The sequence below is a fragment of the Bos mutus genome, chromosome 1 (genome assembly GCF_027580195.1).
Source record: "Bos mutus isolate GX-2022 chromosome 1, NWIPB_WYAK_1.1, whole genome shotgun sequence".
Lineage (NCBI taxonomy): Eukaryota > Metazoa > Chordata > Mammalia > Artiodactyla > Bovidae > Bos > Bos mutus.
Window position 1 is genome coordinate 154,487,942 of NC_091617.1, and position 27,663 is coordinate 154,515,604.

At 46.2% G+C, this 27,663-nt stretch overlaps 2 protein-coding genes and 1 long non-coding RNA gene across 18 annotated transcripts in view; 1 reads left to right on the plus strand and 2 right to left on the minus strand.

Moving 5' to 3' along the window:
• The window catches only part of DIP2A (disco interacting protein 2 homolog A), a 120,909-nt gene extending 109,254 nt beyond the window's left edge, over nt 1-11,655 (minus strand). For all 5 annotated transcript variants that reach the window (XM_070377777.1, XM_070377773.1, XM_070377767.1 and 2 more), the window contains exon 1: nt 11,306-11,655. In XM_070377777.1, coding sequence (XP_070233878.1) covers nt 11,306-11,396 — 91 coding nt within the window. In that variant the 5' untranslated portion in view covers nt 11,397-11,655. The remainder of the gene's footprint in view (nt 1-11,305) is intronic.
• Nucleotides 11,656-11,861: 206 nt separating this feature from the next.
• LOC102276292 (uncharacterized) lies at nt 11,862-27,549 on the plus strand. Its single transcript, XR_314978.2, has 3 exons — nt 11,862-12,323; nt 15,468-15,920; nt 23,443-27,549. It is a non-coding gene; the product is annotated as an uncharacterized lncRNA (long non-coding RNA).
• PCNT (pericentrin) overlaps nt 27,252-27,663 on the minus strand; it is a 104,999-nt gene continuing 104,587 nt past the window's right edge. For 11 of the 12 annotated variants that reach the window (XM_070377794.1, XM_070377814.1, XM_070377785.1 and 8 more), the window contains one exon: nt 27,252-27,644. In XM_070377794.1, the coding sequence (XP_070233895.1) occupies nt 27,601-27,644 (44 nt within the window). In that variant the 3' untranslated portion in view covers nt 27,252-27,600. The remainder of the gene's footprint in view (nt 27,645-27,663) is intronic. The other variant, XR_011465644.1, reaches the window with a different exon arrangement.

Here is a 27,663-nt window from a genome sequence, read left to right on the forward strand (position 1 = left end):
AGTCCGCGGAAGCTTGCTGAGAACAGGATGACAAGCTGAGGGTCTCAGGCTGCTCTAACAAAATGTCACAGGCTGGGAGGTCTGAACAACAGGTGTGGAGGCTGGACGTCTGAGACCTAGGTGTCACAGGGCTGGTCCCTCCTGAGGCCTCTCTCCTCGCATGCAGGCAACCGCCCGCCTGGGTCCTCACAGTCTTCCCCCTTGTGTGTGTGCTCTCAACGTCTCTCTCTCTTGAAACTGAATCAGGAACCCCTATGGCTTCATTTAACCTTAATCATCTCCCTAAAGGAATGCAGTCACACTGAGGGTTAGGGCTTCAACATACGAATTTTGGGGAACAGAGTTCAATCTGTAACACCAAGATTATCTAATCTTGATGAAGTCAGAATCTCTATTTCTATAAACCCTAGCCGTTTCCCAACAAGGCTAATCCTTAGGCTCCTTCGTGTTCAGACAAAACCTAAGGACATGAACCCACGCGTGGAGGAGCTTACCAGGACGTGTTCTTTTCAGTTGCCAGTTTTCAACAAGCACAGGCATACCTTCTGACATTTCAAATTCTCAATTTAAAGGTTCTTTACCAAAGACTCTGTAGAAAAAGTCTGAAGTCTGAAAAGGAATAAAAGCTCCTTCTCTCTTTCCAAGATGGTGATCTTATATCATGACAGTCAGTGTAGACTAAAGGAAAATTTTAAACCATGACACTCAGTGTAGACTAAAGAAATAGGATGTCTATTCTTTCCTCACAGCTGGGTAAGGAAGTAAAGTGCTGCACTCAATATGCCAGCAAATTTGGAAAACTGAGCAGTGGCCACAGGACTGGAAAAGGTCAGTGTTCATTCCAATCCCAAAGAACGGCAATGCCAAAGAATGTTCAAATTAACATAAAGTTGCACTCATCTCACAGGCCAGCAAAGTAATGCTCAAAATTCTACAGGTGAGGCTTCAACAGTATGTGAACTGAGAACTTCCCAGATGTTCAAGCTGGATTTAGAAAAGGCAGAGGAACCAGAGATCAAATTGCCAACATCTGTTGGATCATAGAAAAGGCAAGAGAATCCCAGAAAAAACATCTACTGCTTTATTGACTACGCCAAAGCCTTTGACAGTGTGGATCACAACAAACTGTGGAAAATTCTTCAAGAGACAGGAATACCAGATCACCTTCCCTGCCTCCTGAGAAATCTGTATGCAAATCAAGAAGCAACAATTAGAACCAGACATGGAACAACGGACTGGTTCCAAATTGGGAAAGGAATACGTCAAGGCTGTATATTGTCACCCTGCTTATTTAACTTACATGCAGAGTACATCAAGCAAAATGCCAGACTGGATGAAGCACAAGCTGGAATCAAGATTGCCAGGAGAAATATCAGTAACCTCAGATATGTAGATGACACCATCCTTCTCGCAGAAAGCGAAGAAGAACTGAAGAGCCTTTTGATGAAAGTGAAAGAGGGGAGTGAAAAAGCTGGCCTGAAATTCAACATTCAAAAAATGAAGATCAGGCATCCGGTCCCATCAATTCATGGAAAACTGATGGGGAAACAATGGAAACAGTGAGAGACTTTATTTTTGGAGGCTCCAAAATCAATGCAGATGGTGACTGCCACCATGAAATTAAAAGATACTTGCTCCTTGGAAGAAAAGCTATGACCAACCTAGATGGCATATTAAAAAGCAGAGGCATTACTTTGCCAACAAAGGTCCGTCTAGCCAAAGCTATGGTTTTTCCAGTAGTCATGTATGGATATGAGAATTGGACCATAAAGAAAGCTGAGCACTGAAGAATTGATGCTTTTGAACTGTGGTGCTGGAGAAGACTTTTGAGAATCCCTTGGACTGCAAGGAGATCAAACCAATCCATCCTTTGGGAAATCATCCTGAATATTCATTGGAAGGACTGATACTGAAGCTGAAGCTCCAATATTTTGGCCACCTGATGTGAAGAGCAGACTCATTGGAAAAGACCGTGATGCTGGGAAAGATTGAGGGCAGGAGAAGAAGGGGATGACAGAGGATGAGATGGTTGGATGGCATCACCGACTCGATGGACGTGAGTTTGAGCAAGCTCTGGGAGTTGGTGATGGACAGGGACGCCTGATGTGCTGCAGTCCATGGGGTCACAAAGAGTTGGACACGACTGAGCGACTGAACTGAACTGAGTAACAACACCAAGTCTGTACAGAAACCCCTGCATGGTTCATGGTCCCCCAGCAATGACCTGAGGTGCTGACCCAAGACTCCAGGAACTCACAAAACACAGGCCATTCATTTCCTTTGTGCAAAGGGGAAGGGGCCAAGGAGCATCCAGGAGACACTTTATCCACAGATGACAGAGATGACCAGTGTAGGTGTTTCCCTCCCTGACCACAAAGGTTTCTCTTTACCGAATAGTATATATTTTCCCAGTCTTTTTAATACACAGGTTTAACACCAGAAATGTTAGATAATTTAAGGACATAAGGACTGATCTGAAAGGACTGTCAGCCTCACTCAGAAGCAAGCTCACTACAAATAAAATGCTACAGGAAGAGTTCATCTAAGGACGGACCAGCAGCTCACTTCCCATTCCCGTCACCCTGCTTCCTTCCCACCCTTTCCTTGGCTGTGTCATAGTAGAAGGACCCAATGCTTTGCATGAGTTCATTTTTGTATTAAATAAATGTTGCATGTCGTGTCAGGCAAAGAATACTAAAAGATGAAATTGAAGGGTTTTCAAAATTACAAGTCTTCAGTAGTTTTCAACTAAAATGACAAAGCACCCTCCCAGCCCCCAGTACTGAGAGGAAGGTTCAGCAGCAACAGGCAGGCTGACCCCTGTGGACATGCCACATGACTAGGGGCAGCAGCAGCCTCTGATCCAGGTCCCACTGGAGGACTCTTGCCTCCAGCAGACTGGTGCCCCAGGCCCATCTCTTCTCAAACCCTTCAGTCCTGAATGTGCATTTCTCTCACTTGGTAAGGCTGAAGGTCAAAGGACGACAGGGACCTGAACGACCCTGCAGAGGCCCTCCATGTGCAAGAGCAGGGCTCTGACCCTCGAGACTGGGCTGTCCTCCTGAAGCGCACCCTGACACAGCCCACTCCTTCCTCCCCACTGGCTGAGTGCCCAGTGCTGAGCAGGACGGTAGGCACTCACAGGTGCCGTCACTGCTGAGGGGGAGACAGGATCCTTACCTCATATTTGTGGCTCAGATTAGGCCACAAGCCACAGGGGAGGCAATGACACCACGAGAATAGCAAATCTGCAGCATCCTGGCACTTTCCCACACATGAAACATTTACCACACAGGCAGCAGGCACAACTCCCCCCCAACACAGCGGAACCGCGGAGCAGCCTGGCTGGCATCCCCACTCCCCCTCCTCACCTCACCCTCTGCCTCCATTGGTCTCAGTGCGGGGCTAGAGACCCTGCACGAGGTACCTGTCAGACCATGGCCCTCCTCCACGGCTCCCCAGGGTCAGTGTTTTTCCATAGCTCACCTTTCCGGCCCCACAATTCACCAGGCTCCTTCCTCTGTAGCCACGGCCCAGCTAACCCACCTGCATTGAGTGCTGACCGCCAGCCATATGCACAGCCCCTCCCGCCACTATCTGCCTGCCCAGAGGGATTTCCTGACCGCCAGTCTGAAGTCCCCTCCCCACAGTCCCAACCTCCCTTCCTCCAGCAGGTGTTAACAGAAAGCAAATGGACAGAGCAAATGGTGCCTTCCTCTATGACAGACAGAAAGGCAACAGGTCAATGGACCTGCATGACACTTCAGCTCGGGACACAGAGGAGAGGACAGCAGGCTCGGCCCTGCTCTCATGGGTCATCGCGGTGCACCACCAAGGAAGAGCCAGCCATGGACAAGAGGGCCCTGAGACGTTCAACTGAACTAAAGTTCAATTCAGTACACGCTGACCAACAACCACGTACCAAGAGCCATCTCAAAAAGCAGGTCATGGATACAGGAGCCAGATCTCAGAGCAAACAGCAGACAAACAGCCCTCCCAACACGGGTCTAGACCAGTGGCCCTGCAGGCAATTCAAGTCCTCCAAGCAGCAGATGTGGTGACAGGATCAGATGTGAAAAGATTTATGTGGAAAAACGGGGAGGGGCCCAGAGGAGGCTGCGAGCTATTAGACGTGACTGCGCAGGAAGAAGAAAGGCAGGCGGGTTTGGAAGGAGAAGCCCTAGACTCCAGGCAGCTCCAAGAGTGTCAGGCCTAGAGCCAAAGTCCCTCCCAGGAATGAGGCAGCTTCAGCTCCTGCAGCAGGACTCGTGGCCTCAGTGTGGGGTCAGTGTGGACCCAGCAGGGAAGGCCCAAGTGGATCATGGCCACTGTGGGGCCGGAGGAAACTTGAGTCTTGGAGCTCCACCACGGGTCCTCCCCGGCTGGACCAGACTCACAGTACGCTCATCTCAGTATGACTCTTTCCCTCCCAGGAGTTCAGAGCAACAGACACTCCATCCTGGTTCAATGGCTCCCTGAGGCACAGCTCAGGACTCCCCGGGCTTCACTGAATCTGAGAAACAATTGCCAAAAAATTAAGTATCCAAGCCAATTACCGAGGATTCTTGATTTAAAACTGAGAATAAATAGCATGTGTGGTTTTACTCTTTTAAAATTTCTTTATTTATTGGCTGTGCTGGGTCTTTGTTGCTACCTGCCGGCTCTCTCTAGGTGTGGCAAGTGGGGGCCGCTCTCTAGTTGTGGTGCCCGGGCTCCTCCCTGCGGGGGCTTCTCCTGTTGCAGAGCCTGGGCTCTAGACGGGCTTCCACAGTTGCGGTGCATGGGCTTAGCTGTCCTGCAGCACGTGAGATCTTCTCAGGCCAGGAACTGAACCCGTGTCCCCTGTACTGGCAGGTAGATTCTGAATCACTAGACCACCAGGGACGTACTTTATTCTTCCATTAATTCAACAAAGATTCAACAGAATACCTAAAATGTCCTAGGGGCTGAAGACATGAAGATGAACAGACCAAAATTTCCTTTGGAAGTGCTCCCTATGAACTGGCAAAGAAAAGTCCAAGTAAACAATAAATACAAAGTTGTGACAAATCTTGTAAGAACGACACAGTAAGGGTAAAAGGAACAAAAAAGCCAGCACCTAACTCTGGGTGGGGGGCAGGCAGGCTGTTCTCAGAGGAAGGCAGAGCTTCAAAAAGAAAGTGAAGCTTAAACTTAAGTATTAAAACAAAGGCAGGAACTCAACAGGTACAGAAAGTTGGCAATGAACAGCATGTGCAAAATTTTAGGATATTAAAGTGGAAATCCTAGTATTGATATTCTTTTAAAAACTTATAAATCAAAATTCTTTAAAGAGACAACACATTAAGATGATTTACTATAACAAGAAAAACAGTTCTAAAGGGAAGATACCTGAATCATGAATAACGGATTTTGCATAAAGTAGGATGGACATATTGATACAAGCAGCTAGTCAGTAAGTATAACTTTTAAGGATTTTCAAACATATATTTTATAAATTGAAACATCTGATTGCCCTTAAAAATATAAACAGAAATTGCATTATACTGGCAATGGCGAAAAAAATGCTATAAAAAGTAGAAGAAATACATGTTGACAAATAGGTATTTCCTTAAAAGCTTTTCATATTACACAGTCTTATTGTTCAGTCACTCAGTTGTGTCCAACTCTTTGCAACCCCATGGACTGCAGCACACCAGGCTTCCCTGTTCTTCACCATCTCCTAGAGCTTGGTCAAACTCATGTCCATTGAGTTGGTGATGCCATCCAACCATCTCATCCTCTGTCATCCCCTTCTCCTCCTGCCTTTCCCAGCATCGGGGTCTTTTCCAATGAGTGGGCTCTTCGCATCAGGTGGCCAAAATAATGGAGCTTCAGCTTCAGCATCAGTACTTCCAATGAATATTCAGGATGATTTCCTTTAGGATGGATTGGTTTGATATCCTTGCAATCCAAGGGATTCTCAAGAGTCTTCTCCAATACCACACTTCAAAAGCATCAGTTCTTCAGTGCTCAGCTTTCTTTATGGTCCAACTCTCACATCCATACATGACTACTGGAAAACCCACAACTTTGATTATATGGACCTTTGTCAGCAAAGTAATGTCTCAGCTTTTTAATACTCTGTCTGGGTTTGTCATAGCTTTCCTTCCAAGGAGCAAGTGTCTTTTAATTTCATGGCTGCAGTGATTTTGGAGCTCAAGAAAAGAAAGCCTTTCACTGTTTTCCTATCTATTTGCCATTACATAGTTTGGTAGTTCTCAAAGGTGTGGCTCTCAAGAACTCTTCACGCTCTTAAAACTTATTGAGGACCCCAAACAGCTTTTATTTGTGAGCTATCAATGTTTACCACATTAGAAATTAAAACAGAAAATTTTTAATATTTAATTAATTTTAAAAACTGTACATGAAACCTACCATAAATAAAAAATAATAATTTCCAAAGCATTTGGTGATTTCAGGTGTCGTTTTACTCTTACGAGCCTCTTTAACATCTGTCCTCTCAGAAACAAGTGGATTCTCCTTATCTGCTTCAGTTCAATGGCCTGCAGGATACGCAGTTAAGGTCTACGAAACACAATCAGCCTCACACAAACACAGGCTAGAAAAGCAAGGAGTATTTCAGCAGCCTTTTCAGATCATTGTGGACATTCTTTGATACCACACCCAAACTAGGCAAACTGTAGGTTCTTAAACAATAGTTGCAATGTAGAATCTAAAACCTTATCAATGAACTTATCGTACTGTTATGTTGCAATCCATTGGTATATCTCTGAATGGGTCTTTTACCCATGCACAGATCTGAAACATGATGCACTGGCCATTTGGAAAATACTGGTTCACAAAATTATGCAGCTCTTTCAAATGTTGACACATTTCACCAAATAATATCAGTAACTCACATTCTGGACTTCCTTGCTGGCGCAGTGGATAAGAATTCGCCTGCTAATGCAGAGGACACGCTTTGATCCCTGGTCTAGGAAGATTCCGAATGCCGAGGAACAACTAAGCCCATGCACCACAACTGCTAAGCCCACACGCTGCAACTACCGAAGCCTGCATGCTTAGAGAGGGCCCATGGCCAACAACAAAGATCCACTGCAACCAAAAACACAGGAATAAATACATAAACTATTGTTCTAGAAAACACCTATAGGCCTAAGGCAGTCCTTATGTGAGGGTGGGGTTAATATTAAAAAAAAAATTGATTAACGTTACCACTGAGCCCATCAAAAAAGTCTTCAAGTACTCAGAAGCACACACACACACACAAAAACAAAAAGTGGCAAGAACTCCAAAAGACAGGACAAGTGTGAGAGAAGGGTCAAAACACAAAGACACCAGGCCAGGCTTTGCCAGGTGAATGGAATTTGGACTGAGAACTTTCATATACCACAGAATATTTAAAAAGCACAACAAATGTTTATCGACGTGAAGGCAATGTCAGAAGCTGTCATGCTCATGGTAGCAGACAGAAGTTTTAAATTTTTGTATTTTTCCTTGAAAACACAAATATTATCATTGGCCACAATTTCTGACACTTGTTCTTCATTTCTCAGAAAATGTCCACCAAATACCCAATTCTGAATAACTGTAGTTTGTCTGCCACTCATTTTTTTCAAGCAAAAGTCACACTCCAGGAGAAAAGTGGCCAGTTCGTTCTGCAGTTGCATAGCTGCCACAGCTGCCACTCCTCACACAGGCCCTGGGCCTCTCAGAGCAGCCAACATGCTTCCCATGCGCCTCTCATTCCTCATGAGCAGACTCCACCAAGCGTTCAGGGCTGAGAGGCAAGAAAGTTAACTGTGGGGACTTCCCTGGAGGTCCAGTGGTGAGAACTCAAGTTTCCATTGCAGGGGGCATAAGTTCAATCCCTGGTTGGGGAACTAAGAAACCCCACCCCACACAGTGCAGCCAAAAAGAAAAACATTAACTGTTACTGTATCAACAAGAGATATGTCTAAGTCAAAGTAGTATTGTTTTTACTGCCAGTGGGGAGGTGGTGAAGAGGGTATATTGGCTGTCAGTGTGATTTGGGGCCCTTGCCTCACAGTTTCTGCCTAGACACCAGCAGTTTTACCCACCAGGTTTCTGCACCATTAGTACAACAGCGAAAACAGAAATGACAATCTTAATATTATTATAAAAAAGTTTTCCCTCATAGGCCCCCAGGAAGGGTCTTAGGGACCCCAAGAGGTGTGTGAACCACAGTGTGGGAACCACTGGCAGATTATTTCTAGAAGAAAACAGAAGAAATGGCTACCAGAGGCCAACTCTGGGGAGAAGCCAGGGGTAGGAGGGAGGCTCACTCCATCCTACATTTCCTTTAAACTGTTCCATTTCTCTGTAATGTGTAATGACTACTTTAATACAACATTGTGCAGCCTTAAGCTCAACGGAGAAATGAAGCTAAACCTGACCACTGACAGCCAAAACATTACCAAGCACCCAGCAGGTACTCGATAATCACTGAATGAATGAATATATACAGATAACACACACACACACACACATACAAAGAGTGGCAAGAACTCCAAAAAACAGGACAAGTATGAGGGAAGGGGCACAACACAAAGACACCAGGCTGGGCTTTGCCAGGTGAATGGAATTTGGACTGAGAACTTTCATATACCACAGACTATTTAAGAAGCACAACAAATGTTTATCGACATGAAGGCAATGTCAGGCTGTCATTTTGAAAACTAAGAATTACATCACAAATTTTAGAAATTAAAGACGTTTAATGAGAAAAAAAAGGCTTTGTGAAAAGAAGTCCCTTCCTCACATCCACAAATGGAGCTTCTCTGCTTTCTGCTTGATTTCGTCCAGGCTAAGCCCCTGCTATAGCAGAACACAGGAAAACAAAAAACAAAGTTAAAGCCATGGGACAGACCTACTAACCAGGATGAAAACACAGGAGTGGGACAAATGTAACCTACTGTGTAGGAATTTCCTCTCTAAATCTCTGCAGGCCACCAAAACAAAGAATAAACTTTACACCATTATTCTCTTCTCTTTTTTTTTTCAGGTTTACAAAAAAGTATTTGAAAATACAAGGGCTTCCCATATATCCCCTCTCTGTGTGCACACCACATCCCCGACTGGTATTAATGGGGTACATATGTTATAACTGATGGATAATATTGATAAGTTATTACTAACTAAAGTCCATAGCTAACTTTAGGGTTCACTCTGTGCTGTATATTCTATGGGTTTTGACAAATGTACAGGGACTTGTGTCTGCCATTACTGTATTACACAGAATCGTTTTGCTGCCCCAAAGATTCCCTGTGCTCCACCTACTCACTCCCTCATCCTCATTTTTAAGCAGTTCAGCATCGTTCAGTGTTGTTTCCTCCTCCCTCCACCCTGCACCCACTGTCATCTCTAAGTTTTAAGCAACTCTTCATCCAGACAAATGTGACCGCTGTGAAGGCATCCAATTTTGACATTACTATTCTAATTTAGGGGCTTCCCAGGTGGCGCAGTGATAAAGAATCCACCTGCCAATGCAGGAGATGCAAGAGATGCAGGTGCAATCCCTGGGTTGGGAAGATCCCCTGGAGAAGGAAATGGCAACTCACTTCAGTATTCTTGCCTGGAAAATTCCATGGACAGAGGAGCCTGGTGGGCTAGAGTCCATGGGGTCGCAAAGAATCGGACCTGACTGAGCAGTGCACACAGCAGCATTCTACTTTTTCTCGAAAATGGTGGGGGGTGAGTGTGTGGGGAGGAGAGCAATATCACATAGGGCAAATAAGAGTCCTGCTTTGTACTTCTACCTGAAAAATATTAAAATGATAATGAAACTGAAACTAGTTTGGGTTGCTTTAGAATCGTGCTTCATTAGTAACATCTTCCTTTATTTATATAAATAAAACTTTACTGATGTAGGGGGTAGGACAGAGGCCAGGGCTCCTGTCTCCTTGGCTGCACTACACTCTGCTGTCCCTTCCCTTCAACACTGTCTTCACTTCCCCAGCTTAAGCTACTATCCACATAAACTTAATCTTATACCTTTTATGCAACTATACATCTTCTACAGTCGGCTAAAATGACAACAGGATAAAAGGATTCAATAGAGCAGTGTTTCTTTTGTTGAAATACCTGTCTTTACGTGTGTTCTGTCCTACAAATTATGAAGTTCTCAATCTTATCTGTCAACTCCCAGAAAGAATTCAAACACACAACCACAAAACAAGGAATTGAAGGAATAACTAACACAGTGGAGCAGAAATCAGAAGCACTATGCAAAAACATATTTGAAATGTGTAAAATCTAAACTGTAACTATATGATTTTCCCTGGGTGAAGAACTAGAACAAACTCAGGCCAGTAGTTCCTGTCAGAAACATTCCTAATTTCAGTTTTTTCAGATTTTCCAAGAGCATCTCATCACCAAGAATTCTCAAGTCCACCCTTTGCCAATTGCAGTTTCATTGAAAAAAGAAAAACTCACATGTCACGGTACTTTAAAAAATCTGGATGTTAAATTCAAAGCTGTTGCATGTAAATGTTGTATTACCTGTAAAACAAAGATTACAGCACCACCTACCTCCCTAAGCTTGGTGAGGATTCGCTGAGTTAGTACAACCCTGTGCATATTTATTAGATAGTCCTAAGAATTCACTAGCCTGACCCCAAGTGAAACTCGGTTCAGCCTATGGAAAAAATGGATTCTAAAAGTTGAAAATGTATTTAAATTTCAAAAACAGTTACGCATTTAGATGCTTCTCTCCAAGGGCTGCGAGGTCCCCTGACCCGGCCAAGAACTAAACTCTGCGCTGACTGCCACGCGGAATTCGGGACCTGAGCCTGGAGGTTACAGACAGAGGGTAACGCCACCCACGCCTCTGAGGCCCAAATACTCAGTCTATTTTAAACAAACAAACACTTATTGCACATCTTTCTTAATTTTAAAAAATTCCCTAAGAGGGGCTAACAATCTCGTTCCAAGTGTTCAGTGCTTTGCACCTGTTACAGCATTCCAGGCTCCCAACTATCCCCGAGAGGTAGGTGCGGCGACCACCTAGTCTCGCAGGGGAAACCGAGGCACGCGGGCGTGCAGCCGGCGCGGTCTCTACGCGCTGACACGCGGACCTGGGCTGGCCAGCCCGCTCGGACACAGCGGTCATCCCCGTCCAGGTTTCCACATCTGAGGCCACACACCCAAAGCGCGGCCACCGGCCGGGCGCCGGAAGCCGGACGGGAGTCGGGGTCCCGGGTGTGAGCGCCGGGCGGGGGTCTGGTCGCATTAAGGCGGGGCGGGGCCTGGGCAGGGGTCTGGGAGGAGAGCCGGGCGGGGGTCCGGGTTCCGGGCCGCTCACCTTCCGACAGCTCCAGCTCCAGCTCGGCCAGGCTCTCCCGCACCTCAGCGGGCAGCTGCACCGCCTCCAGCGGGCACCCGCGCTCGGCCATGGCCCCGCAGCAGGACTGCCGTCCGGCCGCCTCGCGCCGGGCGGGGTCGGGGCCGGGGTCGCTCCAGGCCCAGCCCAGGTGGCCGCGGAGGCGACAGCTATGTCGCTCCCCTCAGCCCCGGGACCCTCATCGGCCCTCGAGGAGCCAAGGCGGCGGGCAGGAGGCGGCCCAGGCAGCTCCACAGAGACACGGGCGCGGGCACGAGCGCAAGCAGCTCCTCTGCCGCCGCCGCCGCCGCCGCCGCCGCCGCCGCCACCGCCCCGCGCGCCCCCGACAGCCCTGCCGGCCCTGCATGGAGCGCGCGTGCGCGGTGGGAAGAGCGGGCAGGGGAGCGCGCGTGTGCGGCGGGCCGCCAGCCTGGTGGGCGCCTGGCCCCGCCCAGCAACACCAGACGCTCGTTGCCATTGGCCGCGAGAACGCGGCGAAGCCGCCCCGGGCGTCCATTGACTGAGCCGAGAGAAAGTCACTCCCGAGAGGCTCTGCGCGGGAGGCTTGGATCGCGGACTGGCCCGAGCGCAGGCTCGGCTGAGAGGGCGGTCACCTCAGTGTTGGGGTCTCGGGCACGAGGCCTCTCTCAGCCCATGTACAGTGGGCCGTTGGACTCAGGCGGGCGTCAGTGCGCGGCGATCCCTCAGGCTCCTCGGCGGACGAGCAGCGGGCACTGGTGTGGAGTCCGCGCGGACGGTGGGGCGCAGCTGAGATGGAGGACGTTGAGGCTTCCGGGCGCGCTGGGCCTCCTCTTGAGGAATGCGTCCACATGCTTTCCTCCCAGCACGGGCCTCACTCATGAGGCTTTTCACAACTCCCAGGAGCCAGCTGGACACCCCGGGCCCCTTTGGACGTCCTTCATAGACCCGTTATGACGTGTATTAGTCCAAGTGCTTTTCAAAACAGCCTTGGAAGGAGCTCCAGCAGCAATTTCAGACGGTGAGGTGATCTTGGGAAGTGCGAGGACAGACTTGAGGGAACTACAGACGTGCGGAGCCTGGGGGGGTTGGGTAGTGGAGCTGCACTGAGCCCCCCCTCACACACACACACACACACACTGGAGAATCCAGAGGGAACTGTTGCGCAGTGTCGCGGGAAGTGCATCAGTGGACTGTGGTGGACGTCAGTACTCACAACTGTACGCAGAGGGTCACTTTGCTACGTCACATCAGGTGTCCTTCAGGTGACAGAGCCAGCAGGAGAACGATCTGGCCACTGGGCCAATACAGAAGGCCTCTGATGAGCAGTGCTTGCCCCAGAGTTAATTTTTCACCTGGGTTGAGGTAGGAGTGTGAACCAGTGAAGTGAATGAATGTCCTAGTGACCTGTTTATGATGGAAATATTAGCTATAAGGAAAGATAATGGAAGTGGGCATCATCTAAATGATGCTGCTAGTGATAAAGAACCTGCCTGCCAATGCAGGAGACGTGAGATACAGGTTTCATTCCTGGATGGGGAAGATCCCCTGGAGGAGCACATGGCAACCCACTCCAGTATTCTTTAATACTACTGATACTGTTCAGAAAAATAATGGACAGCTGATGGCTACCAATAGACCATTGAAAGTGATGGAGTCTCTTTGATTGCATGCCAAGAAATCCTCATTTCCTGCATTGAAACAATAAAGACAAGGACTAGGCCCAAGAGTCTCTATGATGGTAAACACCCAATCAAGACAATTCTGTTTTGCTAAGTTTGGGATCCTGGTTGGGGAAATCTGGGTAGATGCCCTCAAAGATTTCCTCACCCCCACCCCATCCCACACTACCCCCTCGACTGTCTTGAACCTCTGGAGCCTGCCCATGTGGCTCACCTTTCCCTACCAACCTAGCCCCCCACTCCCCAGTCTGTTGGACAATAGGCATATGATTATGGTTATTTCTTAGTATAATTCAGCTGAACTATAACCCTCTTCCCCTCAAAAGAACACATTAGTTTGCTGCTGCTAAGTCGCTTCAGTCGTGTCCGACTCTGTGCAACCCCATAGACGGCAGCCCACCAGGCTCCGCCGTCCCTGGGATTTTCCAGGCAAGAACACTGGAGTGGGTTGCCATTTCCTTCCGCAGTAACAAAGTACCACTAACTGGGTGGCTTAACAGAAGTTTATCTCACAGTTCTGGGGGCTGGAAGTTAGAACAAAGTGACAGGGCTGTGAGGGAAGGATCTTCTATTCCTCTGCTAGCTTCTGGTGGTTTGCTGGCAATCTTGTGTTACTTGGCTTGTAGATGCATTGTGGCAGTCTGCCTTGATGTTCATGTGCCTTTCTCCCTATATGTTTGTATGTTTCTGTGTCCAAATTCCCTGTTTTTGAAAATACCAGTTATTGGATTTTTACCTGCTCTAATTACAATACTCATCTTAATTTGATTGCCTATAAAGACCCTATTTCCAAATAAGGTTACATTCATGGGTACCTGGGGGTTAGGACTTAAACATCTTTTGCAGGGATACAGTTTAGTCCATGACAGGTTGTAAGAACCAGCCAACTGCCAGGAGCTAGGAAAGTTTTTGTGGGGCTGGATTATAAGTGTGCTTGATGAGTGGTGGTCCTCAGCATCCTTGCTTAATTCACCAGCATGAGCCCTGCAGAAATCAGAAGAAAACTGGAGTGTAAAGTTGGTAAAAGACTTATGACCAGTCTTCTAAGATACAGGGTTTATGACCAGTCTTCTAAGATACAGATTTAACACCTAGGCAAAGACCAATAGCAAACTCCTAAAGTGATGCTATGTCTATTGCCATATAACAAATTACTACACACTTAGTGGCTTAAAACAAGAATCATTTATTCTCCTAAGTTGCTGAGGGTCAGGGCAGAGTGGAATTGAGCTACGTCATCTGGGGCTTCAGTTGGAACAGCTTGAAGGCTGGAGGTTGGAATGATCTGAAGGTTCATTTACTCACATGTCTGACAGTCGATGCTGGAGCCCAGATTGGAGGTGTCGGCCAGCATGCCCACACACGGCCATTCCCACTAGTCAGTGGTGGCTCACCACTGTAGGCAAGAGCTGACAGTAGGAAAGGTTGCTCCTGAACAGCATTTGCGGGGAGTGGGGAGGGCGGTGGGCGATAGGATCTTAGCAGTAAAGAGGTCAGGAAGGAGCTTGTAACTGACAGAAGTCAGTACTGCAAATTACAGTGGCCAGCAAGACCTGAGTGGCAGCCAAGGGACCCTGACCTGTGGACAGTTGCAGAAATGGTTAATAAAACACAGCATCCCTAGAGGCAAAACAGATGGGCAGTTGAAAATACCAGCAGAAAAAAGTTAAGGATGGATGAATAGGAAAATCAGGATCCCACAGCCAGTTTCTGGACTGAGCTGGTTTTCAGATGTGGTACTGAAGAGGTGGCCAAATACCAAGAAGGACCCTGCAGCATACCACAAGTAGATACAGAAATGAATCCTGAAGTCCTTTTCCAGAGTCCAATAGCCATTTCCTTTGACAACTACACCCAGGGGGAAAGTGGGTAACCAAACATTCTGAAGACTGTGTACTGAAGATGTACACAAAATCTGAATTGACTTTGATATCCAGACATCTGCATTATCATCACGGCTTCCCTGTCAGAGTGGCTGCATAGTGGCCAGATAATTAATGGAGTCCTCCCCAAGGTCCAGCTTACAGTAGGCCCACCAACTCTGTGGACCTGCTTGTGGTCATTTCCCCTGTCCCAAACTGAATAATTGGCATTGATGTACTTGGCAATTAATGTTACTCTCAGGTTGAGTCCCTGACCTGTAGGGTTAGAGCTATCACAACAGGAAAAGTCAAGTGGAAAACTGACTGGTTTTGAAAAGTCAAGTGGAAAACTGACCTCTAAAACTGATCTGTTCCAGTCAAGATCATAGAGTCTCTAGGGGTGAGACAGTGGCAGAACTGGGGGCCACTTTTAAGGATCTAAAGGATATAGCATGGTGGTCCCCCAAATCTTAAATTCACCAGTGTGATCCCTGCAGAAATTGGGTCCTGGAGGATGGCAGTACACTGCAAACTCAACCGAGTGGCAGCCCTGATAGTAGTTTCTGTGTCAGATGCAGGGGGTGGCTACTGATTTGGTGTGTTCTTTTCTGTCCCCATCAGGAAAAAAGGATCAGGACCATTTCACATTCACATGGAACACAGATGCAGTTTTGCCCGAAGGCTATGTTACCTCTCTTGCCCTCTTGTAGTCCAAAGACTTCACCATCCTGAAGAATATCACACTGCTCCATTACACCAATAATATTACAAAGATGCTGGAGGCCTTGGTAAGATACAGGTGTTCCAGAGAGTAGCAGATAAACACTGTGAAGATTCAGAGACCTGCTACATTTGTAACATTTTTAGGGATCCAGTGGTCAGTAGTGCCCTAGGGCATCCCTTTCAAAAGGTAAAGACAATTATTGCATCTTGCACCTTCAGCCATCAATAAAGGAAGATACTTTTGGGTCTTTTCAGGTTCTGGAAGTGGCCTATTCCACACCTAAGAATAGTGCTCTGGCCCAAATACTGGGTGACTTGGAAGACTTCCAGGTTTGAGAAGAACCCAGAAAAGTAAGAGTTTTTGTAATTGGTCAAGGCTGTGATGCAGGCAGCTGTGCTGCCCCAGCCATATGGTCTAGCAGGTGGTGGTGGTGGTAGTGGGGAACGACATGATGTGGAGTTTCTGGCACATCTCAGTAGGAGATTCACGAAGCAGGACCCTAGGTTCTGCCATGCCCCTGGAAGCAGAGAATTATCTGCCTTTTAGGGGGAAAAAAGCCTTGGTGTGCTTCTGTGCTCTGATAGAGATGGAACATCTGGCCTTGGGACACCAAGTGAACATGCAGACAAAACAGTGCCTTGTTAGGGGGTTCTGCCAAACTCACAAGGTCATCAGGGTGGTTTGGCCCAGCAGCAATCCACTACCAGGTGGAAGGAGAATATTCAAGACAGCATGAGACTGTTCAGGGGTCACAGGTGAGTGCAGGATAGGTGGCCCAGACCCACAGAGCACCCACTGTTCCTGTATCAGAGCCCCTTTGTCCATTCACACCTATGACCATATGGGGAGGCCTTTAGGACATGTGGACAGAGGGGGAAAATCTTGAGCCTCATTCCTGGATGGATTGGCTTCGTGATGGTGTTCAGTTGCCAAGTCGTATCTGATTCTTTGCAACCCCATAGACGGGAGCACACCAGGTGTTCCTGTCCCTCACCATCTCCTAGAGTTTACCCAAGTTCATGTCCATTGAATTGGTGATGCCATCTAACCATCTCATCCTTTGTTACCCCCTTCTCCTTCTGCTTTCTATCTTTACCAGCATCAGGGTCTTTTCCAATGAGTCGGCACTTCACATTAGGTGGCCAAAGTATTGGATTTCAGCCTCAGCATCAGTCCTTCCGATGAGCATTCAGGGTTGATTTCCTTTAGGATTGACTGGTTTAATCTTGCAGTCCAAGGGATTCTCAACAGTCTTCTCCAGCACCACAGTTTGAAAGCATCAATTCTATGGTGCTCTGCCTTCTTTATGGTCCAACTCTCACATCTGTACATGACTACTGGAAAAAACCATAGTTTTGACTATCTGGACCTTTGTTGGCAAAGTGATGTCTGCTTTTTAATACACTGTCTAGGTTTGTCATAGCTTTTCTTCCAAGGAGCACCTGTCTTCTAGTTTCATGGCTGCAGTCACCATCCACAGTGATTTTAGAGCCCAAGAAGAGGAAATACGTCAGTGTTTCTGCCTTTTCCCCTTCTATTTGCCATGAAGTGATGGAACTGGATAGGCATGATCTTAGTTTATTTAATATTGAGTTTTAAGCCTGACTTAGCACCTGAGATCAGCATGAAAGTGGACAGCAGCTACATTACAGCCTCATGCAGGGCTGGCCTTGAAAGACAGCAGTGGAGACATATCCCCCACTGGGAAGAGCGCCTGTCATTCACTTTTGTGTGTAAGGAGTGGCCCAAGGTGAGAATATATGTGGACACAGGGCAGTGCTGGGTGACCTCTGTGACTGGGAATAAGGAAAGCACATGGGAAGACGTACTGGGATGGGCACCAAGCAGACAGAACAATTCTAACAGTTGACATTGGACAGCATTTCTTACTGGCAACCTGTGTGCTGGCACAATGGGTACAAGGACAGAATGACCAAAGTAATGGAGCTGGAGGCTATTTATGGGCCCAAGGCTGATCCAACCACTCACTTGGTCTAACCTGTCAGCAAGAGACCAATGAGGAGCTCCCGATGTGGTTCCTTTCATGAAGTTCAACCAGCCATTTGCTCTACTGGAACTCTTCTATCCGGGAAGGGCCAGCAGTTTGTTTTCACAGAAATAGATTCATACTGCATAGATAGGTTTAACCTCCTGTCCACAGGTGTCAGCCAGCAAGGGTTTATGGAGTGTTAGTTCCTCTAGCACAGGATCTCACCTTACAGCAAAGGAAATGCAGGGTGCACTTTACATTGCAGGATGTGCAGTGATCACAGATCTGCTGCCTGACAGAGCACTGGGACAGTCAGCTAAAGGCACAGCTGAAGTGCCAAGGTGGAGGTAATATTCTATGGCACCATTTCCCAACAAGAAAGACACCTGAGTCTAAAATCCAAAGGTGGAAATAGGAGCGGCCCCACTTAATATCACTCCCAATGGTCCACTGGAGAACTTGGTGCCTCCTGTCCTCCCAAGTATAGATTCTGCAGGGTTAGAGGTCATGGTCCCCAAAAGGAACACTTCCTGTCCTACTGGATATAAATGATGGATGATGTCTGGGAACCCTGGGTTCCTGAATCTTGGAACCAGGAGGCAAAAGGAGAAGTCACCATCTGGGCAGTGGAGAGGGTAGGGCTACTCTATACTCAAGAATGTGTGGAACCCATGACCCACACGGAGCATCTTGGTACTCCTTTGCTTAACTGTGATCAAGAAACTAGAGACTCCAGCTTGCACTTGCAGTGGAAGAGTCTGTCTCTTGATTTTCAGGCACCTGCAGTCTGGCTGTAAGGGATGTGCATGATATATGCGATACTAGTTTAAGGCACACACCAGTCTGCAACATTACCTCTAACTTGAAAGACTGATTTCCAAGCTGGTGCTGAAAGCAAACCTTCAGCTAGCCATTCCACTCTTCAGCCCAGGCAACTGCTTCCAGCGATGGGATCTGTAATGCTGGTTTGTAAACCAGCCCCTGTACACAAGGGCAAGGAGAGATCTAAGAAAGAGGCAGACCCTCCAGGTCAGCAGGCAGCAGGTTTGATAAGCAGGGAACTGATGAGGTTTGTCTTGGGCGGCCAGAAGATAACTCTCTGCAGCCACCAGAATCTTTAACTTTTTTAAATTAATTAATTTAATTGGAGGATAATTACTTGACAACATTGTGGTGGTTCTGCCATGGGTCAACATGAATCAGCCACAGGTGCACGTTTGTCCCCTCATTGTGAACTCTCCTCCCACCTCCCTCCCCACCCCATCCCTCTGAGTTCTCCCAGACTACTGCCTTTGAGTGCCCTGCTTCATGCATTCAACTTGCACTGGTCATCTGTTTTACATATGGTAATATACATGTTTCAATGCTATTCTCTCAAGTCATCCCACCCTTGCCTTTTCCCACAGAGTCCTTTACATCTGTCTTTCTTTTGCTGCCTGGCAAATACAATCATCGTTACCATTTTTCTAAATTCCATCAGATCAGATCAGATCAGTCGCTCAGTCATGTCCAACTCTGCAACCCCATGAATCGCAGCACGCCAGGCCTCCCTGTCCATCACCAACTCCTGGAGTTCACTGAGACTCAGGTCCATCGAATCAGTGATGCCATCCAGCCATCTCATCCTCTGTCATCCCCTTCTCCTCTTGCCCCCAATCCCTCCCAGCATTAGAGTCTTTTCCAATGAGTCAACTCTTCGCATGAGGTGCCAAAGTACTGGAGTTTCAGCTTTAGCATCATTCCTTCCAAAGAAATCCCAGGGCTGATCCTCAGAATGGACTGGTTGGATGTCCTTGCAATCCAAGGGACTCTCAAGAGTCTTCTCCAACAACACAGTTCAAAAGGATCAATGCTTCGGCACTCAGCCTTCTTCACAGTCCAACTCTCACATCCATACATGACCACAGGAAAAACCATAGCCTTGACTAGACGAACCTTTGTTGGCCAAGTAATGTCTCTGCTTTTGAATATGCTATCTAGGTTGGTCATAACTTTCCTTCCAAGGAGTAGCGTCTTTTAATTTCATGGCTGCAGTCACCATCTGCAGTGATTTTGGAGCCCAGAAAAATAAAGTCTGACACTGTTTCTCCATCTATTTCCCATGAAGTGATGGGACCGGATGCCATGATCTTCATTTTCTGAATGTTGAGCTTTAAGCCAACTTTTTCACCCTCCACTTTTCACTTTCATCAAGAGGCTTTTTAGTTCCTCTTCACTTTCTGCCATAAGGGTGGTGTCATCTGCATATCTGAGGTTATTGATATTTCTCCCAGCAATCTTGATTCCAGCTTGTGTTTCTTCCAGTCCAGCATTTCTCTTGAGGTATTCTGCATATAAGTTAAATAAACAGAGTGACAATATACAGCCTTGACATACTCCTTTTCCTATTTGGAACCAGTCTGTTGTTCCATGTCCAGTTCCAACTGTTGCTTCCTAACCTGCATACAAATTTCTCAAGAGGCGGATCAGGTGGTCTGGTATTCCCATCTCTTTCAGAATTTTCCACAGTTTCTTGTGATCCACACAGTCAAAGGCTTTGGCATAGTCAATAAAGCAGAAATAGATGTTTTTCTGGAACTCTCTTGCTTTTTTGATGATCCAGCAGATGTTGGCAATTTGATCTCTGTTTCCTCTGCCTTTTCTAAATTCCATATATATGCATTAATATTCTGTGTTGGTGTTTCTCTTTCTGGCTTATTTCACACTGTATAATAGGCTCCAGTTTCACCCACCTCATTAGAACTGACTCAAATGCATTCTTTTTTATAGCTTAGTAATATGCCATTGCATATATGTACCACAATTTCCTTATCCATTCATGTGCCAATTGACATCTAGGTTGCTTCCACATCCTGGCTATTGTAAATAGTGCTGCGATGAACACTAGGGTACATGTGTCTCTTTCATTTCTGGTTTCCTCAATGTGTATGCCCAGCATTGGGATTGCTGGGTCGTATGGCAGTTCTATTTCCAGTTTTTTAAGGAGTCTCCACACTGTTCTCCATAGTGGCTGTACTAGTTTGCATTCCCAACAGTGTAAGAGGGTTCCCTTTTCTCTGCACCCTCTCCAGCATTTATTGTTTGTAGACTTTTTGATAACAGCCATTCTGACCAGCATGAGATGGTACCTTATTGTGGTTTTGATTTGCATTTCTCTGATAATGAGTGCTATTGAGCATCTTTTTGTGTGTTTGGTAGCCATCTGTATGTCTTCTTTGGAGAAATGTCTGTTTAGTTCTTTGGCCTGTTTGTTTATTGGGTCATTTATTTTTCTGGAATTGAGCTGCAGAAGTTGCTTGTATATTTTTGAGATTTATTCTTGTCAGTTGCTTCGTTTGCTATTATTTTCTCCCATTCTGAAGGCTGTCTTTTCACCTTGCTTATAGTTTCCTTCGTTGTGCAAAAACTTTTAAGTTTAATTAGGTCCCATTTGTTTATTTTTGCTTTCATTTCCATTACTCTGGGAAGTGAGTCATGGAGGATCCTGCTGTGATTTATGTCAGAGTGTTTTGCCTATGTTTTCCTCTAGGAGTTTTATGGTTTCTGGTTTTATGTTTAGATCTTTAATCTATTTTGAGTTTACTTTTGTGTATGGTGTTAGAAAGTGTTCTAGTTTCATTCTTTTACAAGTGGTTGACCAGTTTTCCCAGCACCACTTGTTAAAGAGATTGTCTTTTCTCCATTGTATATTCTTGCCTCCTTTGTCAAAGACAAGGGGTCCACAGGTGTGTGAATTTATCTCTGGGCTTTCTATTTTGTTCCATTGATCTATGTTTCAGTCTTTGTGCCAGTACCATACTGTCTTGATGACTGTAGCTTTGCAGTATAGTCTGAAGTCAGGCAGTTTGATTCCTTCAGTTCCATTCTTCTCAAGATTGCTTTGGCTATTTGAGGTTTTTTGCATTTCCATACAAATTGTGAAATTATTTGTTCTAGTTCTGTGAAAAATACCATTGGTAGCCCCAGAAATCCATGCACATATGGACACCTTATCTTTGACAAAGGAGGCAAGAATATACAATGGATTAAAGACAATCTCTTTAACAAGTGGTGCTGGGAAATCTGGTCAACCACTTGTAAAAGAATGAAACTAGAACACTTTCTAACACCATACACAAAAATAAGCTCAAAATGGATTAAAGATCTAAACGTAAGACCAGAAACTATAAAACTCCTAGAGGAGAACATAGGCAAAACACTCTCTGACATACATCACAGCAGGATCCTCTATGACCCACCTCCCAGAATATTGGAAATAAAAGCAAAAATAAACAAATGGGACCTAATTAAACTTAAAAGCTTCTGCACATGAAAGGAAACTATTAGCAAGGTGAAAAGGCAGCCTTCAGAATGGGAGAAAATAATAGCAAATAGCAAATAAAAGCAAATATCTCTGGGCTTTCTATTTTGTTCCATTGATCTATATTTCTGTCTTTGTGCCAGTACCATACTGTCTTGATAACTGTGGCTTTGTAGTGTAGCCTGAAGTCAGGTAGGTTGATTCCTCCAGTTCCATTCTTCTTCTTCTTTTTTTTTTTTTTCCATTCTTCTTTCTCAAGATAGCTTTGGCTATTCGAGGTTTTCTGTATTTCCATACAAATTGTGAAATTATTTGTTCTAGCTCTGTGAAGAATACCGTTGGTAGCTTGATAGGGATTGCACTGAATCTATAAATTGCTTTGGGTAGTATACTCATTTTCACTATATTGATTCTTCCAATCCATGAACATGGTATATTTCTCCATCTATTAGTGTCCTCTTTGATTTCTTTCACCAGTGTTTTATAGTTTTCTATGTATAGGTCTTTAGTTTCTCTAGGTAGATATATTCCTAAGTATTTTATTCTTTCCGTTGCAATGGTGTATGGAATTGTTTCCTTAATTTCTCTTTCTGTTTTCTCATTATTAGTGTATAGGAATGCAAGGGATTTCTGTGTGTTGATTTTATATCCTGCAACTTTACTATAATCATTGATTAGTTCTAGTAATTTTCTGGTGGAGTCTTTAGGGTTTTCTATGTAGAGGATCATGTCATCTGCAAATAGTGAGAGTTTTACTTCTTCTTTTCCAATCTGGATTCCTTTTATTCCTTGTTCTTCTCTGATTGCTGTGGCTAAAACTTCCAAAACTATGTTGAATAGTAGTGTTGAGAGTGGCCACCCTTGTCTTGTTCCTGACTTTAGGGGAAATGCTTTCAAGTTTTCACCATCGAGGATAATGTTTGCTGTGGGTTTATCATATATGGCTTTTATTATGTTGAGGTATGTTCCTTCTATGCCTGCTTTCTGGAGGGTTTTTATCATAAATGGATGTTGAACTTTGTCAAAGGCTTTCTCTGCATCTATTGAGATAATCATATGGCTTTTATCTTTCAATTTGTTAATGTGGTGTATTATATTGATTGATTTGCAAATATTGAAGAATCTTTGCATCCCTGGGACAAAGTCCACTTGGTCATGGTGTATGATCTTTTTAATATGTTGTTTGATTCTGTTTGCTGGAATTTTGTTGAGGATTTTTCTATCTATGTTCATCAGTGATATTGGCCTGTAGTTTTCTTTTTTGTGGCATCTTTGTCTGGTTTTGGTATTAGGTGCATCTACCAGAATGTTAAGAGCTTATACGGAGGCCTGAACTGGGTTTAGTTGTGCACACCTTCATATGGTCTCACCACCACCTTGCTCTCTTCCACCTGTGCCCTTGGGGCAGCTTCTAATGTGGAGAAGGCAAGTGGAATGCACAACTCTGACAACCCAGGGCCAACTCACAGGTCAACCAGCAGTCATGTCTTCTTGGTGACCTCCTACAACATGTAAGACCAGTGGATTCTATGTGTGAGCTCATCCTGCATTTTCACTGCTTTAAAGTATGCTTGTTTCTAAGGGGCAGTGTCACACAGAACTACAGCAACGAGTAAAACATCTCCAGGTCCACAGATACTGGTGTCTGCAGATGTACTGCAGACAGGGGAGCCAAAGCCACACTTGGATCGTGTCTGTTCCTGGTGGAACCAATCACTGCCTCCTCCGTGATGGTGGGAACCAGCTCACCACATGAAGGGCTCAGCATTGGCCTCTGCTGTTGGCAGTTCAAGCATTGAGAAGAATGCCAGGAAGAAGCCAGGAGGCCTTGGTGAGAGGTCTGGTTGCTGCCACTTGAAGAAAGAAGCTGAGTGACACCCACAGGCAAGTCATCTTGTCCACCTTCTGCACTTCCATAGTGGGTCTTGTGGGAGGCAGGTCTCCTTACTGCCCTATAGACGTCCTTGGTACCACTTGGTAATCTTTTCTCTGTCAAGTGTTAACCAGCTGGACAATCAACTACTCAGGGAAATCTTATGGATCAGGAACTCAGGTCAGCGCTCTTTCCATACAAAATGGACCACGATGCACCATCCAAAGTTGGCTGATAGGAAATCTTCCACAGCCCCAAGCTGGATGTGTGTGACAACTGTCTACTTTTGGTTGAGGCTAGCACTCTTGCAGATCCATCTGCAGAACAAACCTGTGCTTCCTCCTGTTCTGCCAGCTGGTCACAGGGAATGTACCCTGAAACCACAGATGCAGCCTGAAGAGGAGACATGAGGTAGGAGGAAGATTCAGCACCACGAGTCTGACCACCTGCTGAGTCATTCATGTATGCCTCCAGGGTCTGTTCAGGCCAGCTCTGTGTGCACTGGTGATGGACAAGCCTCCTGTGATGAAATCCCACCCACAGTGGGATGGCAGCGGGAGGTGGAAGCTCTGGGGGGCAGATGAGGCCGTGAGGTGGAGCCCTCAGGACGGGTTAGTGCCCTTACAAGGGTCATGAGAGCGCTCGCTCCCCACCGTGCTTTCCATCATGTGAAGACACGAGGAACAGTCAGCTGTCTGCAACTCAGAAGGGGCCCTCACGAGAACCCACCCTGCCAGCACCCTAATCTTGAACTTTCAGCCTCCAGAACTCTGAGACAAAGTTCCATCAGTTATACACCGCCCAGTTGTGGTATTTTGTCATAGCAACCTGAGCTGAGACCATACTGTTCCTGGTTTTCAGTGGAAGCCTACTGTTTACACCTGGTTTTATTGCTTGTACTTCTCTAGCTCTTTTGGGATACACCTTTGATGGGGTCCAGAGGTGATGGCATGTCCCAGGTGCATTCATGAAAGCTTTTACCTTTAGGTTCCCTTGTCATTTTTCCTCAGTGGGCAGGGACAGCTTCCCTGCCTTACCTTAGGGTCTTTGCTTAGATATCATCATATCATAGTAATTGGTCCTAGTGAGCAGGAAGTAGTACCCTAGATGCCTTGGATGGTGAGAGCTAAATTCCTTGAAAAGTCTGTGGTCTGTGGACTACCACGGTTTCCCTTCCAGAATGAAAGACAAGTAGTCAGAAGACACCCTGCGGAGCCCACAACTAAGAGAGGCCCGGGCTTGGTGCATGCGGACTTTTCTGTGACCACATCTTGGCTGCTGCTCTAGCCTACTGACTGAGAAAGTCATAGGCTGTTGGGTTTGAGCGAGACTTGGACAGAGACCTGCAGGTCTGATGCTCAGGCAAGCTTAGAGCTGGCCAGGCAGAAGTGTGGGCTGCCTGGAGACTCCATGCTGACCCAGGTAGTGTCAGAACTGCACTGCAGGACATCTGGGTGGTGATGGAGAGGCAGCAGTGAATAAGATGACACAAGCAGGTCGAGAAGGTGAGAGTTATGGCACAAACAGCTCTCTAGGGTTCCCATGGAATGTCTGCCGCAAGTCCCTGTGCCCAGTCCTCTCCTGTTCTGCAGAGGAACCTGCTGTTTCTGCTGAGAGTCCTCTAGGGACTTCCCAAATTCCTTGCTCACCATCACTGCTTCTGACAGAAAATTCTTCTCACAGCAAAAGTACATGCTAGGCTCATGACCCCGGGATTTCTTGATGTCACCCAGGTGCAGCTCAGCTACTGATGGTAGGAAGGCCTCCCTCCTGCCGACCCACTTATGTCCATTTCTCCCGCAGCCGAATATATCAGCCTGGGGCCACAGAAGGTGGGACATGCCCCTCTTACTGCTTTGTCAGACAATCCTGGGGGAGTTCCTGCTTTCCATCCGTGACTCTGCTCCATCCGTGGGCTCTGCTGTGCTGGCGACAGTGGTCCCTCTGAACCAGCAGGGGTGGGGGTTCCTGCATCGGCTGGTGTAAGTGACCCGGTCACTGAGGGGAAGCCTGGGGGCTGGCACAGCACGAGCACAGTGAAACCTGTACCTATAACTTGATATCTCCAGGGACACCTCCTGTACTCAGTACTTTCAGGTTTGACTGTGTAAGAAAGGAAGTCCTCTAGAAACAGACTGTTGAGGGCTCAGATCTTTTAGGAAGGACAGTGCTGGTCACCCAACCAGCTAAGTGAGGCCCAGAAGACCAGCCCCATGTGATGGAAGGAAGATGTGTGGATACAGGGCACTGCCCTTTCTGCTACTGCTGCTATGTCACTTTAGTCTCGTCCGACTCTGTGCAACCCCATAGACGGCAGCCCACCAGGCTCCCCCGTCCCTGGGATTCTCCAGGCAAGAACACTGGAGTGGGTTGCCATTTCCTTCTCCAATGCAGGAAAGTGAAAAGTGAAAGTGAAGTCGCTCCCGACCCTTAGCATGGACTGCAGCCTACCAGGCTCCTCCGTCCATGGGATTTTCCAGGCAAGAGTACTGGAGTGGGGTGCCACTGCCTTCTCTACCTTACTGCTACTCTGGACGTCTCCCGTACTTTCCACGTGACATTGCAGAAGACTGTGCCCCAGGGTCACAGTGGACACTCCTTGGCCCCTGCACCACGAAGGGGAACCTCCTCTTGATTTTAGGACCTGTTGATGAACCTAATGTGACCTGATTATTTTAGGGCAGAACTGGAGGTTTTCTAACTGTATCTATTGCTCTCTCTATATTAATAAGCTGGTGCTTTACTGTGAAGAATTTCCCTCATCAGCAGGTGTGACCTGTGTTCTTTTAAATTATCAACCCCCATGGTAACAAGTTGGTGTGATGGTGGTTATGAGCCCACTCCCTCCCTCATTAGCTTAAGACTGATGTACATGGATATTTATTTATTCCATATTTGATCATCAATTTCAACTGTCACTCTTCTGGATGTTGAGAGTGAAAGGCTGTTTCTTGGATTCCTGCTCCTGGAGCCAGTCAAGATTTCGGCTTCAGCAACATCCAACAGAATGAGGACTGAATGGAAAAGGTAGGACGACTGTAGAACAATGACCTACGGCAGTACTGCTAAGCAGCAGCAAACGCACCCAGGCTGCAGACAGAGAACAATCCATCCCAAAGATAAGTAAGCAGTGACTTAGAAGAAGTTGTTTTATATTGAAACCAAGCCCAACAGAATAAACATCATGTTCAAAGGTCCTAGAAACACACTGAGATACCTGTACATATGCCTTAACAGTGGCTGTTTGGGTAAAGGACACTTGGCTGGACATCACTACCAGGTACAGATGAGCACGAGTAAAACATAAAAAAGACCGTACTTGTGAGAAATAAATATGTCTGACAAAAATGAAATAAGAGCCCAAGCAAGGTGAATCAACAGGCACATGACTATTTGTCTTACCAGGGCTTTGAGAGCTTTTTTGACTGACAGGAGTTTATAAAAATTCTGTTTTATTTTTTTTGCCAGTGATAAAAGTAAACTGGATATATGAAACAAAACAACAAAACACAGGACTATTCACAAGTACATCAGGGCTTTAATTTTATTATTTTTTTTAATGTTTTTGTTTTAAACCAAGTTTCCAGCTGTACACTTTAAGAAAATAAACAGGAAGTCATCGTCTGCTTATCCTCTGTGGAGGGAGGCATGCAGGCATGACCGAAACAGAACCAAGGGGCTACCTCATCAAGATGAGAAGCTAAAATGTGCTGAATTACAAAGAAAATACCCCATTTGGCTTCACAGCAAAATGTAAAGGTGAGAACACTTAACAGATGACACAGGGCTGGCACTCAACATGCCACAGCACAAGCTCCCCTCAAAAATCAAATGTCTTCTTCAAATAAAATTGTCACAGGACTTTATTCACTGTTTCATCTTCTGGCAGCAGGACTTCTTTGAAGTGGAATCTGAACACAAAGAGAAATG